The sequence below is a fragment of the Bufo gargarizans genome, chromosome 2 (assembly GCF_014858855.1).
Source record: "Bufo gargarizans isolate SCDJY-AF-19 chromosome 2, ASM1485885v1, whole genome shotgun sequence".
Classification (NCBI taxonomy): domain Eukaryota; kingdom Metazoa; phylum Chordata; class Amphibia; order Anura; family Bufonidae; genus Bufo; species Bufo gargarizans.
In genome coordinates, this window is record NC_058081.1 from 119988250 (window position 1) to 120005958 (window position 17709).

Consider the following 17709-nt stretch of genomic DNA (forward strand, 5'->3'; position numbering starts at 1 on the left):
GTAGCTTCACATCTGTGGCAGAGGCTCTATTTTGGAGACTTACAAATTTTGTCACATTTCCACAGTTTTTTCTGTCGGACCAGGACACGTCTGAAGACTCTACAGACTCCATTAGGGCTGAGCAAGTGTAATTACAGCAAGCCTGTCCCAATCTCCTAACAAGGAATGTGTCATCTAGAACCCCAGATAGCGGCATCTTTTTTAAATGCGGTTTTTCATTTCTGATTTTTTAATCCCACTTCCTGAACATGGAGACGGCCATCTTAACGGAGCTGTTAACAGCATTTTGAGATATGCTTTGCGGCGGCCATAATGGTCAGGAGTGGACATTATTGACTTCTATGGGAGAGTTAGGCTCCTTTCACATCAGCGTTTTCAATTCCGCTATTCAGATCAGTCATCGGATCTCAATATATGAAGAAAACGCTTCAGTTTTGTCCCTATTCATTGTCAATGGGGATAACACTGAACGGAACGGAATGCACCAAAATGCATTCCGTTCCGTTTGGTTGCAAGCAGCATTTTTCTGTATGCGATGTGGTGCGGACCGTCCTGGCACACAATGTAAGTCAATGAAAACGGATCCGTCCCGGCTATAGAAGACATAATACAACCGGATCAGTTCATGACAGATGCATGCGGTTGCATTATTGTAACGGAAGCGTTTTTTGCAGCCACAAAATACACTAATGTGAAAGTAGCCTTATCTAGGCATGTGACCTGTGCAGAGGTCATTGTACAAGCAAGGAGTGGATGTAATGACCGGCGTCACACACAGGGAGGAAAACAGGGAAAGCCCTGCCCAAGGGAGAGGGAAAGGTGGTGACCCCTAACTCACCTTGCGGCTGGCACCTGACTGCCCTGACGTCCCTAGACGGGTTCCTCACCCGTGCGGCGATCACGTGCCTAAACCCTGGCTTTCCCTGAAATGAGCCCTAGATAGTGAACGGGCCGGTGGGATCGCTAGTCCGCACCACTGCACTAAGAGGGAAACACCAGGGAGAGGACAGACAAATACAAACACCCAGGTGGGTGACCACAGCAGTCCACAAAGGTCCAACAGGGATCCGGAGGGTAGCCTTCTGAAACAACCATCCGAGAACACAGCAACACAGCTTCCAGTGGGTCAGAATAGATGTCCAGGCAGGAAGCTCTATCTCTGGCAACCAGAGAAGTGTGAGAGAGGAATATAAGGAGGTTTGGGAGTGCTGGACAAGGAACAGCTGAGGAGAAGGAGCTACGGATCCCTGAGTGAGCCAAAAGGGTTTGCAAAGCAAACCCAGAAAGCTACCATAAGGAAAACAGCCCTATCTTAAATAGAGCGTGCAGCCAACCGTTGCGACTTCCTGACCCCGGGTATAACGGAGTCAGGCGTGGTTCTCGATACCCTCGTGACAGTGGATGAGGTTTGACAATCACCTGTGGACCCAGTTTTTTGGGGTTAGTCTGGCCCAGTGCCAGAGTGCCTAGTCCGACAGCAGGGTTGCGGTTGGCCTGCTGGGTCATGCCGCCTGCTGGCACGGTGCTGTAGCTGTCGCCAAGGGGTATCAGTACAGTAGGTATCCACTCAGAGGCAAACTTAAAAATGGTAAGTGGGCTTATGCATTTTGATCAAAATGTACACAGTATGTAGATTTTGGTGCCGTTTACTATGAACGATGCTGAGAAGCAATGTGAATTGTACCGTGTAGCATCTGCCATTTTAATCCTGCCTGTAATAAGAGGACTGCTGAAAAGTGATCTGAACCGACCAAGAAACATCTCCTACTTTTAGGTTTTATTTTTACCATTCACATATGGGGGTTTGTTTTTTGCAGGACAAGTTGTACTTTCTAATGGCACCATTTAATATTGCATACGATGTAGCTGGAAATAATATTGCAAATGGGGTGGGGTGGGGGTGGGGAACGCAATTCCATAGTTTTACGGATTTAATTTTTAGAGCATTCCCTTTGCAGTAAAACCGACCTGTTCTCTTCCTTTTTGTGGTTCAGTACAATTACACCAATACCACATTTAGTTATGTTTATGGAGAAGTTTGAGGGCTCATTTTTTGTGGCACAATCTGTAGTTTTTTAATTGATATTTCGGAGTGTGCAAATCAGCCATTTTTTCCCCCTACTACAGTGCTCACCACACAGCCACCGTGCTGCCCTGCATTTGCCCCATATTTGCCACAAGCAGGGCTCCATATGAATATCACTCTGGCCGGTTCAACACTACCACGACCACAAATGAACGGCTCCCCTCATCTTCCCTACGCAGCGCTCTGGCGAAAAGCTGCTCAGATGCCATGGTCACCATTGACCACAGCATCTGAGGGTTTAAACGTCTGATCAAAGACATTAGCGCCAGGTGTCAGCAGACACCAGCGGATATGGCGCCTGCTCAGCTTGTGATCGGGTGCCATGTTTAAGGACCAGATTTCCGCCATACACATTTTTTATAAAAATTAAAATTAAAAAATAAAAACAACACACTTTCCAGGTGCATCTCAATAAATTAGAATATCATCGAAAAAGTTAATTTACTTCAGCGATTCAATTCAAAAAGTGAAACTTTCAAATTACATGGATTCATTACACACAGTGATCTGTTTCAAGAGTTTATTTCTTTTAATGATGATTATGGATTACAGGGAATGAGAACCAAAAAGTCAGCATCTCAGAAAATTTGGTTATATAAGGCTAATTAAAAAAAGAATACAGAAATCCTGGACTACTGAAAAGTATGTCCAGTATATTCACTCAATACTTGGTCTGGCCTCCTTTCGCAGGAATTACTGCATCAATGCAGCGTGGCATGGAGGAGATCGGCCTGTGGCACTGCTGAGGTGTTATGGAAGCCCAGGTTGCTTTGATAGCGACCTTCAGCTTATCTGGATGGTTGGGTCTGGTGTCGTATTGTCCTCTTGACAATCCCCCACAGATTCTCTATGGTTTTAGGTCAGGCAAGTTTGCCGGACATCAAGCACAGTCATAACCGTGGTTATTAAATGAACGGGGCTTAATCAAGACGCTCATTCGTATTCACCCCATAAGACGCAGGGATATTTTCCCCCCACTTTTGGGGGGTAAATGCGTCTTATGGGTCGAAAAATACAGATACATCCTACTGAACCAGACTGAGGCACCACTTAAAGGCTTAGGAAACCTTTGCGAGTGTTTTGTGTTGATTGGCTGAGAGAGTGTGACACCATGAGTCTACAATATTGAATTTTTTCACAATATTCTAATTTTCTGAGATACAGAGTTTTAAAAGTTGGAAATAGATCACTCTGTGTGTAATAAATCTATATAATATTGGAATTTAACGTTTTTAATTGAATGAAATAATTAAGAAGAAACTAAACTTTTATAATCATTTTTAATATGTTGTCGCTAATCCCCTAAATAAAAAAAATTTCTAATACAGGGCTCCAGACAAAAAAAAAAAAAAAAAACACACACACACAACACACACGTCACGAGATATTTTTAAATATTTTAATCGTTCACACTTTTTCGGGCGTGGCGACATGTAATTTTTTTATTGTTCATATATTTTATATGAAAAATTGGGCAAGGGGGTAATTTAAACTTAATATTAATATAATTTTTTATTTTATTTTTTTACACCTTTTTATTTAATACCTATTTATCCCTTAGGGGGCTAGAACCTGGGGTCTTTTCATCCCTTGTCCTATTCACCCTGACAGATCTCCATCAGGGTGAATAGGACATCACACTGTCCCTGCTGCCCTGTGTTTTGTGCACACAGCAGCATAGATCTGACTATGGCAGCCAGGGCTTCAATAGCGTCCTGGCTGCCATGGTAACCGATCGGAGCCCTAGGCTTACACTGCTGGGGCTCCAATCGGAACTGCCACCAATGATAATATAGGCTCCGGTATCTTCAGATTTTCGGCTCAACCGGGAGGAGCCTGCTCTTGTTCTCCTGGGAGTCTCCTTCTCCCAGGCTGGAGTGCTGGCCAACCGCAGTGCTCAGCTCATAGCCTGAGAGTTCTTTTTCTCCCAGCCTGGGAAAAGGAGACGCCCAGGAGAACAAGAGCAAGCTCCTCCCAGTTGAGCCAAAAATCTGAAGATACCGAAGCCTATACCAGAAGAACAGAGCGGCGCCCAGGGATAATAGTAAGTGCAGGGAGATCCCTGGGCGCCGCTCTCCATGTAAGCATACTTAGTTTAGATTTTTTTTATTGTAATGAAAAGATCCTCTTTAATACAAACGCAGGCTGCGGGTGTCGGACATATCCCATACCCGGCACCCAGCCTCTGACTGCACGCTGCAATCCGCCGCTGTTAACCCCTCAGATGCCGCAACTGAGGGGTTAACAGCGGCGGATCGCAGCGTGCAGACATAGAGGCTGGGTGCCGGGTATGGGATATATCCGGCACCCGCAGCCTGCGTTTGTATTAAGCATAAACGATATTCATTGGTGGCGCAGTGGTCATAGCCCCTCCCCTCCTCCTTCCTGCTCTCAGCCCATTGGTGGCGGCAGCAGCAGTACAGGGGGGGGGGGGGGACTGCCTCCTTCTCCCCTGTGCTGTTGAGAACATGGCACGTGCTGACAGGCAGCTCTTGCCATGTCAGTAATGTGAAAGCGATAGAGGTTTAGGCGCAAATGGCGACAAGACTACAAAGTCTTGTCGCCATTTAGCAATTCTAGGTCACATTTGCAACCATTTTGGTCGCTATCTGGAGCCCTGTAATATACTTTATTAATTTAGTTTTTTTTACATCCCTAAAGCGCACCATTCAGTGTGTGCTTAAAACTCGGTTCTCCCTATACCGCTGACAGCTTAGCGGTGTACTAATTTTATGAACAGGCAGCGGCAGTGCAGGGAGTACGGGCAGGAACGCACACTGCTGCTCCTGCCCGTGCTCCCCGGACAATTACTAACTCCTGGCATAGTACATGAGTACCCTGTATCCATGTGATATGCCAGGATTAGCTGAGCGGAGTGGGCTCCTGCCTGTGCCTGCTCCGCTAAGCTAAGAGAACTGAAATTTTATTTAGGGGATTAGGGACAACATATTAAAAAGGATTATAAAAGTTTAGTTACTCTTTAACTTTTCAATGATATTCTAATTTATTGAGATGTGCCTGTATATAGCGAGCTATATTTAATCATAAATATTTTTGTGGGATGACCCCTTTAGACGTACGTGAACTATATTCAAATGATTTAAAAGACCATGTGCATGTAAATGGCAGGAATCAACACATCTACAAACCATGACAATTTTCCTCATTCACCACAATTTAGTGTGCAGGTCTTTAAACTTTCTCACAGCTGCAGTCCCAGAAACAAGAGTAGGCCCGCACTCCTATAAGATTCAACTAAAAACGCATAGGTATGGGTCCGCGCTAATTGTTTTTCCCCTAGAGGAATGTTCACAAGCAGTCACTCTCCTGGAGCCGTCTCTCCTTATTCCTGGCTTTCGATTTCCTCGATCCCTGAACTGACCGGCAACAGAAACCTTTTCTTCCTTCAAAAGGACATAAATATAGTACAGACCCACAAACAGACAGGTTCACCGTGCTTTTATTGTACTTACAAGACCATTTCTTGTCACATCACATATAAAAAGTTTTTCTGTGCATCTCTGCCCGACCCGGGTTTCGCTACCAGCTACCAATTTTGTTAGCACAGTCTGGAAGGATAAGGAGGGGACTGCTGAAAGACTAAGAATCCACAGTTCTGAATGGTTTTCCCAGAAATTACGTCTGTGAACAGGCTGACTTTTCCAGAAAGAAGGAATTCCAGGATTTGACAGCTCTTAAAGGAAGGTCAATGGGGCATTTCCTCATTTACTAAAAACGAAATATTATCCTCAATGTATTTTTTGCTCTTACAGCCATTATTCTAACAAGGGGCGTGACTAGTCACCATATACTGGGACAGCTGGTTACCAACAAAATGTACAGCCATACAGAAATTTATAGATAACATTGTAGAATCAAATATCTCAAAATGTGTCACAGAAAGATAATACAGGATCCTGGATCCATCATATAGTAAACATCACATGTAATAGACACTTCAGAACAACTGCCCTAATAATTCCAACAATGATCGCCCCGGTAGTTCTGCTAACAATATTCACATTTACGTTCACTAGCATTTAGTCAAACTCTTTACTTTTCACAGCACATCGGTTTCCATCAAAATGAGTAAAACCTTGAAGGAACCCCTTAATAAGGCTAGTTTCACAGTAGTGTTCAGGCAGAATAACCGCTTATCAGAGTTCTCTGGATCCAGCATAGCCAGATGGTGCGATCTGCCCGCTGGACCCTACAGACTATAATGGGATCCGCAGGAGATCCGGACACTCCAGGGCAGAAATGCCGGGATTTGGCAGGACTAAAATTGCTGCATGCAACTGGATGGGCTATTTTGTGCACCTGGCTTCCCCTGCATAATCACTACCAGTGACCATCAACCAACAAGAAGGGAAAGAGCGATGGTGCACCCAATTTGCATATTATCTAATATATAAAGCTGAGTGTGTGTGTGTCCTCTAAAAGGAATCTGCACCGTCACTGTGACGAATGCCACACCTCGTGCCCGCTTGACGTTGCCTACGTCAAGCTCACGAGACTCAGTATGGTCACGGGTTACCAAAGCGCGACGTTACGCCCTCCAGAGGAGCAGTTAAGGTCAGCTTGGTACAGTTTACACCAGGGCTTGACAAATTTCCTTGGAATCTAGGAGCCAGCTAAAAGAAGTTAGGTGCCAGGCAGAGCCGCGTCATAAAGACCCCAGTAGATGCCCCCATAGTGCTCCCCCCCCCCCCACAATGCTGTATACCATGTTACATATACCACCGCTTCGTCCCCGGACCCTATTGACTATAATGGGGACAGGGGTGGAGCTCCGGCGCAGCACGGCAGTTCGCGGTGAGAGGCCGCCGGACTCTGGCGGACGGAGCTCCGTCGGCCTTTCACCATGCACTGCCGTGCTGCGCCGGAGCTCCGCCCCCATTATAGTCAATGGGGACGGAGCGGTGGTCCGGCGAAACAGCAGAAGGACGGATCCGACAGGGTGAACAGCCTGCCGGATCCGTCCTGCCGCAAGTGTGAAAAAGTACCCTTAGTTATATAGCTACTGAATGAGACTAGGGATGCCTTTAACATATATATCTCCTTGAGAAGCCAATTTGATCCTAAAGGGTCAATTCAAACTGTAATCTGAACTCTGTCCTGTCACTTCTCTTATCTCTCTGCTCCTGTCCCTTAATCTTATCACTGCTGCAACAAAAGCATCAGCCTCAGTGTAAACTGTTCTAGTGTCTGACTCACGGCTCTTTTAACTCAAAGAATCGAATGAGTCTCTAACCAAGTCAGATCTTTAGATTCTTTTACCCTGAGACTCAATCGATTCTTTCTTAGACTCCCTGTACTTGTGTCAGTGACTCAGAGCTGCTAGTGCTTGCCTTGCCCCAGCTCTGATTGGTTGGTGGGCGGGGAGGGTTGGGGCTGGCAGAAGCAGCTTCCACTCTAGGATCAGATTACACTCCTCCCGAGTCCCTCCCCTCCCTGCTGCCAGCGGCTCTGCTATTGTCTGTGTGCTGTGACGGAGCTGTTTCAAACAGTGCTGCCTCCGGACAGAACGGCAGCTCCGCACCCATCGCCCGGGCACCTTTGAAAACGGGCTGACAAATACCCAAGCGCCAAGACTAAATTCCTGGTCGCCATGGCGACCTGGGATTTGTCGAGCCCTGGTTTACACGGACAACTCCTCTCCACAAGGGCACAGAGAGGCAACAAGCTGAGAGAGCCTTTTCACTGCCACTGTCTCAGCCCGGGTATCTGCCACCAGCTTCTTGTTTGATATAAGCCCGGTTCGCTAACGGGCTTATATAGGGTGAGAAACCAACCCGCGGTAGCTTATAACTAGGCCAAAACACTGTCGTGGAGATTCGTGATCGAGATACAAGACAGCACAAGATTAAATTATATGTTTAATCACCTTAAGGGCTCACTAGATATAAACACAATATACACCGAGAATATATACAGTGGTCTAAGGTTACAGATACAGGCGATATAGGTACAACAGGGTTAAGCAGAGCAAAATTCAGTTACCGGGTAGTTGAAAGTTCTATGATGGTGGAAAAGTCCTTAGCTGCAGTCACGTGGGGGGGCGGTGAGGTCAGTGGTTTCCAGGTCTCTCCAAACACATTTGCAAGATGTGACCCCCTTTCAGAGAAAGACTGCTTGCCTGGGCTTATGACCTGTAGCCGGCCGCTCCCCTTCCCGCTTATGGGTGGGGTCCACCCCTCCTACTCTGGTGCTGGCAGCAAATGACCCATAAAACCCTTAGGCCCCATGCACACGGCCGTGTTTCACAGCCGTGTGCGGGCCGTGGAACCGCGGCCTGGATCCCTCCTGAGAGCAGGAGCGCACGGCGTCACTGGTTGCTATGACGCCGTGCGCTCCCTGCTGCCGCCGCAATACAGTAGTACACTGGTATGATCTATACCAGTGTATTACTGTACTGTGCCGGCAGCAGGGAGCGCACGGCGTCATAGCAACCAGTGACGCCATGCGCTCCTGCTCTCAGGAGGGATCCAGGCCGCGGTTCCACGGCCCGCACACGGCTGTGAAACACGGCCGTGTGCATGGGGCCTTAGGGCTCAAAACCCCAGACCAGAATGTCGCAGGAAGATGGTTCCAGGCCCAATTGATCCGCCTGGGTCCCGGCTACAACTAGAGTCCAAACATGGTACAGTTGGTTTCTGTGGGGAGATACGGATATCTCCCTGTGGAGCTTGATTTCCTCTGCCATCTTTCAGCAAATGGTGGGTGTGAGGACATGGCTGACAGTAAATATTAATCCATATTCCTGACAGTCACATTTACAACCACGAAATTTGGCACATGCGCAATGCGATGCCCGCTCCTGGCAGGGCATCGCAATACCTACTGCGCATGCGCCCGCTACGATTTGGACTGCACAGCCGCAGTGGAAAAGGACAGGGGAGGGGAGTAAACGGGCGGGCAGAGGCGCACGGAGGGCGGGGTTATGAGCCGTTTAGTAGGTGCCTGCCTGGGGCTCCGAGGATTGAGAGACCGCCCTGGGCACTTAAGAGGGCTCAGAACATAATCTTATAAGTTCATTTTCGGCAAAAAGAAAAGTCCATTTTCTACAACAAAGGTACCGTTTTTATGTTCTGGGTGGATCACATAACCCTATTTTAACGGTCTAACATGCTAAAATGTGGTGACAGACTCCCTTTAAGGGGGCAGGCCCCTGTGGAGGTCACTGTCAAGGGGGTGGTATGCTCTGAAAGTCACTGTTAAAGGGGAAGGCTGCTGTAAAGGTCAAAGTTAAGGGGGTGGGCTGCTGTGGAGGTCCAATTTTAAAGGGACGGGGGGGGGGGGGCTGTGGAGGTCACTGTTATAGTGGATAGTGTTGATATCCTTTAACGACACACAAACATTAAATGAAATAGATTAAATATACCCGAGCGAAGACGGGGCCTTCAGCTAGTATACAAATAAAATTAAGCATTTCTCAGGATTAGACAACCGGATTTAAGAAAGTTAAGGTTATGCTTCAGGGTCCCTCTACATGGCAGTATGCTTACCTTAAAATCCACCCAGTGGAGAAAAAGGGACACAAGACGCCTATAATGGCCAATATGGACAAACATGTGCATGACTGCTTCAGCAAAATCATTGTCAACCTACTATTATCTAATGTGAGAGACCACCTTATGAACAACATATCATGAAACATCAAAAGTTTTTTGAAAAACTTAGTGGCCCTTTATGCCATTGTTTTTGTCGCTCTAAAAGTCAGACAATATGCTATGCTTCAATCTTAAAGAGGTTATCCAAGCCTGGAAATGCCCCCCATATGCCTGGGCCCCTCACACTGATTCTACTTACCTGGCTCCCGGTGTGCGCTCCTGGTCCCCGCACAGCTAGGGAGGCTAGACCCAATCACCGGATGTTTTCATCCACGTACGAGGAGAAGCAGCGGCGGCCGTGCGGGGATCAGGAGCGGTGAGCCAGGCAAGTAGAATCAGTGTGAGGGGCATTTACAGGCTCGGATAACCCCTTTAAGACTGTAAGATTGTCCGGGAATTATTTAAAATGACCAAAAGCAACCTGTCCTAGAATGTGAGGAGGACTAAAGCACAGTATATTGTCTGTCTTTTAGAAGAGAGGCAGAGACAATGGCTTAAAGAATCACTCATTTTTAGACCCTCACCGATCTCTAGAATGAGGGGAGAGAAGCGAGCACATATCACACCCTCTCTCCTTGCCGCCGAGGACGGAATCAAGATGGAGCACATCTCATGCAGCGAGGAGAGAAGGCACGATATGTACACACTTTTCTCCCCTCGTTCTAGGCATTGGTGGGAAGTCTTGTTGCTCAGAACAGATTCAAACATTTGATAAGTTTCTATGACATATCAAACATTTTTTTTTTGAATGTTAGCGACCCTTTATCACACAAGAGCCAAGAACATTTAGGTTCAGGACTTACAAGCAGGTCTACATATTACTACGGGGCAATACCTATCCTGTGAGCAGCAGAGTATAGTGTCAAGTGTACTACTCCACCAAAGCCTGAATTTACATTACTTCCATACCTTGTTAGAGAAGAGAAATGCTAGATAGAACCTAGATACAGATGCTGCCAGCTAGCCAAGTGCTGTACATGCCCACATACTGGAAATTGGATTTCTTGCCGCACGGAGGGAGGCTCGGCCACGCAAACACTCACGGCATGTGTTTATCAAACCCATCTTCTAAAAGGTTTACAAAACCAATGCACAATCAAATATTTATACAGCAGAACAAGTCATCACATCGTCATATTTACTTAAAGTCTTTGCACACGTTTCCAGGAGGACGATAGTGATGGAAAGTAGCACTTCATAAGATCTGCAGAGCCAGCTGTGACACAAATCCCAGGCTGGAGCACAGTACATGCCGCGGCCTCGGTCAGGGCAGGTGGGACAGAAGCTAACTATAGAACATAGTGACTCAGACATCCAGAGACCGGGAAGTAAATCCTCGCCGGCACCGGAGGCCGCGCAGAATCGGGGAAATCCTTCTTTCTACAAAGCATTAAATATTCATCATCTGCCAGATGGAGGTGGGAATTCCCCGCACACAGCTTCAGCCTCACCAATACTCCATATGTTATAAAAGGATGTAGAAAGATGGATTTTACATAAAGATGCTGCAGTCGATACTGGTTACAAATCCAGACGAAGCACAGATTATTGCAGGGAATGGTTTCTTAGGCTAGCGGGTGATCTTAGAGATTTCTCATCCAACAGATCGGATATTAGTCCCGTGGTTATCCATGCTGCAATAAATGACACCCTATCTGGGTAAAAGACACTTGCCCACATTTGAGTGCACCTAGATTTTAGTATACATTATACAAAGATGTGGTGTGATTTAGCAGATTTGAATTTGCAGGAATTATCTGTGCCTAGTCCAAAAAACAGGCAAGGAAAAAAAAAAAAAAAAAAAAAAAAAAAACCTACAGTAGTCGTCCCTTTGCTTTCTTTACATATAGTAACAGAGTAACCATTTGTACGGCTGAAAAAAATAAATAAAATAATCCATCCAGTTCGGCCTGTTATCCTTCAAGTTAATCCAGAGGAAGGCAAAAAACCCTGAGAGGTACAAGCGAATTTCCTTCATTTTAGAGGGAGGGAATGTCTTCCCGACTCCAATCAGGCAATCAGAATTAACTCTCTGGATTATCAACCAATCTCTAGTAGCTATAGCCTATAATATTATTACACTCCAGAAATACATCCAGGCCCCTCTTGAATTCCTTTATTGTACTCCCCATCACCACCTCCTCAGGCAGAGAGTTCCATAGTCTCACTGCTCTTACCGTAAAGAATCCTCTTCTATGTTTGTGTACAAACCTTCTTTCCTCCAGACGCAGAGGATGTCCCCTCGTCACAGTTCTGGGAATGTATAGATGATGGGAGAGATATCTGTATTGACCCCTGATATTGTTATACATAGTTATTAGATCTCCCCTCAGTCGTCTTTTTTATAAAGTGAATAACCCTAATACATTCCAGTTATTACTTTAGTTGCCCTCCTCTGGACCCTCTCCAGCTCTGCTATGTCTGCCTTGTTTACAGGAGCCCAGAACTGTACACAGTACTCCATGTGTGGTCTGACTAGTGATTTGTAAAGTGGCAGGACCATGTTCTCATCACAGGCATCTATGCCCCTTTTGATGCAACCCATTATCTTATTGGCCTTGGCAGCAGCTGCCTGACACTGGTTTTTACTGCTTAGTTTGCTGTTCACCGAAATTCCTAAGTCCTTTTCCATGTCAGTGTTACCCAGTGTTTTACCATTTAGTATGTACGGGTGACTTGCATTATTCCTTCGCATGTGCATAACCTTACATTTGTCAGTGTTAAAACCTCATCTGCCACTTATCTGCCCAAGCCTCCAATCTATCCAGATACCTCTGTAGCCGTATACTATTTTACACAGTTTAGTGTAATCTGCAAAAATTTATATTTTACTGTGCAAGCCTTCCACAAGATCATTAATAAATATATTGAAGAGAATAGGGCCCAATACTGACCCCTGAGGTACTCCACTAGTGACAGTGACCCAATCTGAGTGTGTACCATTAAAGAGGACCTGCCACCGCTCCTGACATGTCTGTTTTAATAGCTTCATACGTTCCACATGTAATAACAATTCTGGAGCATCTATTCTTATGATTCTATGTTATGCCATTTCTTTATTATTTCAGCTAGAAGTTATGAATTAATTGCTAGTAGCCTTCAGTAAGGGTAAATAGGGTTAGTAACCAGTTGGGGGAGGGGGGGGGGGGGTGTACCTGCAGAGTCTGAAAATGGCAGGACTGATTGGATAGCGAGTCTATCACCCCAACTGGTTACAACCCCCCTGTATGCTTACTGCAGACTGCTAGTAATTCATTGATAACTTCTGCTTTGGACCACCCACTGGGCACTTGTTGAGTCATTTGCATATCACATTGAACTACGTTTTCTCTACATATGAACCTCCGTCCATGGAAGAAAGGTATACACGCCTCACTATTTAAAGAGGACCTTTCACTACAATAAAAAAAAATAAATCTAAACTAAGCATACAGACATGGAGAGCAGCGCCCAGGGATCTAAGATGTGACCCTTCTTCAGAGAAAGACACGGCCGCATGCTGGCACCAGCCTTTTAACCTATAGCCGGCCTCTCGCCTCCCGGCCTCAGGGAGGGGTCCCCCCCCCCTCTACTGGGCTGGCAGCAAATGACCCACAAAACCCTTTAGGGTTCATAGCTCCAGACCAAAGGGTCACAGGGAGATGGTTCTGGGACCAACGGACCTGCCTGGGTTCCGGCTACAAGTAGAGTCCAAACCTGGTACCATTATGTGGTTTCTATGGGGAGATATGGATATCTCCCTTCCCTGACCTCGTCCCATTAAGCAAAGACCATGGGCACGTACATCGTGGCCACAGGACACAAATAGGTATCTGGTTTGCGCCTACGATTCATAATTCCTTATTGGGTATCAGTATCGGGACCCGATCTTTATTATTTTCCCTTATAACATGGTTATAAGGGAAAATAATAGCATTCTGAATACAGAATGCATAGTACAATAGCGCTGGAGGGGTTAAAAAAATAAAAAATTTAACTCACCTTAATCCACTTGCTCGCGCAGCCCGGCTTCTCTTCTTTGCTGTGTATAGGAAAAGGACCTGTGGTGACGTCACTCCGGGCATCACATGATCCATCACCATGGTAAAAGATCATGTGATGGACCATGTGATGACCGGAGTGACGTCACCACAGGGTCCTTTTCCTGTACATAGCAAAGAAGAGAAGCCAGGCTGCGCGAGCAAGTGGATTAAGGTAAATTCAAAAAAAAAAAAAAAAAAAAAAAAAAAAAAAATTAACCCCTCCAGCGCTATTGTACTGCATTCTGTATTCAGAATACTATTATTTTCCCTTATAATCATTTTATAAGGGAAAATAATACAATCTACAGAACACAGATCCCAAGCCCGAACTTCTGTGAAAAAGTTCGGGTACCAAACATGCTGATTTTTCTCACACGCGTGCCAAACGCATTACAATGTTTTGCACTCGCGCTGAAAAATCGTGCATGTTCCCGTAACGCACCCGCACTTTTTCCTGCAACACCTGTGTGAAAGAGGCCTAAGGGACACCGTGGGGCAATGTGTATGGCTCCTGCGGCAGCTCACTATCCAACCATGTCAGGAGACGCCTGAACATCCTCGTAGACCACCGTCAGATGAGCCAGCATCTGCGTCTCCTTGTGTGCTAAAGCCTAAAGCATTGACTCCCCCAGCCTCAGCTGGGAAAGCAGCATCAATTTTAGTGGGCTGGAGCTCGCTTCTGTAATGACCCTTCAGAAAAGGGAGTACCGTCCAGAGCTTTCCTCTGAGGAAACAGATTCTGGGAGTCCCCTGGAGATGGATGTCCCGTCAGAGGAAGATCCATACCTGTGAGTAGGCCGGCTGGCCACTACTGTACAACCCTAATTTTAGGGAAAATACTGTATGGAGTTGGGGAGGGGAACCCCTTAATTAAGTAGGACTCTTCCTCGTTCTTTCTGGCATTTCAGTGGCAGTTCCGCAGGCCACCTCAGAGCCCACTGTACTTCAAGTGGATCCCCCTGCTGGACTCCAACCATACAAAAAAATAATAATAATATCCTATTTACACAATTTTTATCCCTTTTTACCCTCTTCTCAGGTTTCCCGGGACTCTAAACCAAAGGTTTACTGCAATGTTTTTAAGTCTAGTGCCCAGAAGGACATTCTTCTGTGTTTTATCCTATGCAATGCACAGGTTTTCATAAGTCAGAGACTTTGCACTTTAACCAGTTATTGATAAGTATTTATACCCCAAATCGGGGATGGACTTTGTCTCAGAGGACACTATCATGGACTGTATTGCCCTATTATAAGAGCAACGCCCATTTTTGTCATGAGAACCAAGAAAATGTGTATAAGCGATATTTTAATAATGTGTAGTGCCATGCTAACTCTTTTGCTTATCTGAACCTACTGAAGTGCCTTAATATTATTATGCAATGTTGAATTAGGAGATGTATAGGTGTGCAGCGCATGTCTTATATTTTCAGGTGACGGTGTAGAGATCAACAGTGTCCAGCAAGTCAAACGCTGAGGACGGCTTATCTTAAAGCAGGGGGGAATGCAGTATTGGTAGTGGGCCCCTGTATAACTTTGGGCATATGTATAGCAAATGTATTTCTGTATATAGCTGTAATTCCTCATAACAGGCTGTTAGTGTGTCATTACATCCATTCACCCCTAGGTGGTGCTGGCACCACATTTATAAATCCGAGGGTGTGCGTGTGTAGAACAGGAGGAAGAAAGGATGTTATGGGTGAGGAGTTGAACAGGAAAAGTCCAATATGTAGCTGCCCCTTTAACCCCTTGGCCCTGATCAGCCTGAGGGAGTATGGACAAATTTCTTACAGCTACCTAGCACAGACCAGCGAGTCAATGTATGGATATAGAGCAAGTCTAGTGGAGGTAGAAGCAGCATTAGCTTATGGACTCCACAGCACCAGTTGACCGGGAGAAGCTTAAAAGCACCTGGACACAGACGGACGTCTAGGCGCAAAGTTGTCTATTACCACATGCCTCTATGGACATTGTGGACCTGAGTTTATGGAAGCATCCTGTACAAATAATGGAGCAGAGGGTTTTGCTGCCGTTAGGGAGACCGCCCTGTGGATTGCTAATTACAAGTAAAAAGAAGTTATTATAACCAGTACCGGTGTGGTAGAGTGTGGACAAAGTCTAGACAGATATAAAGAGGAGAACTCCTCAAGTTACAATTGCCAAGCCTGTTATACGGATTACAGCTGAACTAATAATTGAATTATTACTTTTGCTATCTAAATGAACTGTACTGACTATCCTGAGACAAATGATCAAGTAACAGTTCCATTGTTACCATTGACTCCTCATCGTTTCTACCACCTTCTTTTGCACCTAACGGTGCTGGCGTCACGAACTCCAGGGACCCTGCCTCCAAGGCACATAAAACCCCATTCCCACCAAGGACACCTCAACCACCATCAGGCAGGAATCCCTGGATACCAGAGTGTGCCACAAAGGAACTGGCGCTGTCCTTCCCTTCACTGCACGCCGGCCCTGTGAGCTCTGTTAACCGTGAGTAAAACTACTACTACCCCCATCAGCACAGCAACACTCACATATTGCCCCTGCGGCCCGGTCGCTGCACACCCGGTTGTCAAAGCTTTCTCTGTACTCTGCTCAGGTGTCCTCCTTCACAGCGGTGCATTTGTGACATAACCCTTGTGTTTTTCGACCCGGTGGGGGCTTTGCTCCTTGCAGGGAACTAGACGAGTCCTGGACCTGCTATGACCGCTGGTGATCTGGTACATACATGAAGAGCGCGGACTCATCAGGAGGACGATAAGGCAGATCTGTTCTTTATGAGCAGTGATCAGCACGACAGGTACGACAACCCTGGCAGATGATGAATGCGGCCGTATCACATTATCCTCCGAGCAGATTACCGTCCTGTGACACATAATAACTACTGTACGCAGAAGGAGCGCGTCTTCTCCATGTGTCACACCGGCACGCACATTACATACTATGCCGTCAGGCTGACTCGGGAATCTAAATGGACAAAACATCCTGGAATATCTCCAAACAGACTTTCAGAACCTGTGGACTGACTTTTTTTTTTGCCATAGTGACCCAGGACCAGGTGCAATGAACAAAAACAATCCGAAAACTACTCCATACAGCACATTGGGACCCCATAGTCATTATGGGGGGCTTCATACATGGATGCTTTTCAACATGCCGATAGGACTCCTGGTAATCCTCAAAAGGAACACGTTAAATCCACACTGAACGGCGGAGAGATCGCCCCAGACACCTCGCCACCTACCTGCTGGGAAAGCCTCGTAGGGGCTGCTGCACCTGGCAGAGCATGCTGGGAGTTGTAGTTTCGCAAGAGAGCCACAGCTTGAAGATCATTGATATGACATATGGAGCAACCATCACATCAATTCTCATGAGGAGGATTTAATCAAAGTTAACAATTCATCATGTGGCTGTCCTTACAGCGAACCCAGAAAGGGACATCGCCCGCCCCCCAAAAAAAATAAATAAATAAATAAAAACTCCACAGGACTTAGTTCATAAAACAAATTCAGAGATGAACTAAAGAAATATAAAACATAGTGTGTGTAACATATACATACACATACACATACAGTATAGTGTTTCTACTATATGCACAAGCACATAATAAACTACACACAAACCTATAATAGTGTCCATACACAGACATTACTATGCATAGAAGATACACATCATACACTACATATATCACACACACATATCACACATTGGGATGACTGCAGAAAGTTTCCAGTCAGCACGCTCCCCCCTCAGTCTCGCGCCCGCCGCCCTCTCACCTGTGCCGGTGGCCGGTGCTCATCTCCCGGGGCCGGCTCCTCACTGTTATTATCGCTGCTGCCGTCTATGAGCGGGGACCGTGTGTTCGCAGACGGGACACTCCACCTCCTGCCCTGACTTCCTCCTCAGCCATAACCAGCCCCTTATGGGGAGGCGGCCAACCTGTCAGGCAGGGCGGGGTGCGGGACATGGCCGCCCGCCCAGGTGCTCT

At 46.3% G+C, this 17709-nt stretch overlaps 1 protein-coding gene across 3 annotated transcripts in view; it reads right to left on the minus strand.

The window, feature by feature from the left end:
* The window catches only part of MCTP2 (multiple C2 and transmembrane domain containing 2), a 167087-nt gene extending 149460 nt beyond the window's left edge, over positions 1–17627 (minus strand). Inside the window, exon 1 of one of the 3 annotated variants that reach the window (XM_044279440.1) lies at positions 17498–17627. Coding sequence is in view for 1 of the 3 variants with exons in the window: in XM_044279443.1 (XP_044135378.1) it covers positions 17498–17520 (23 nt within the window). In the remaining 2 variants the exon portion in view is untranslated. Of the gene's footprint in view, positions 1–10841; positions 10865–17497 lie in introns of those variants that run through there. The other 2 variants (XM_044279443.1, XM_044279442.1) reach the window with 2 other exon arrangements.
* Positions 17628–17709: the final 82 nt, after the last annotated feature.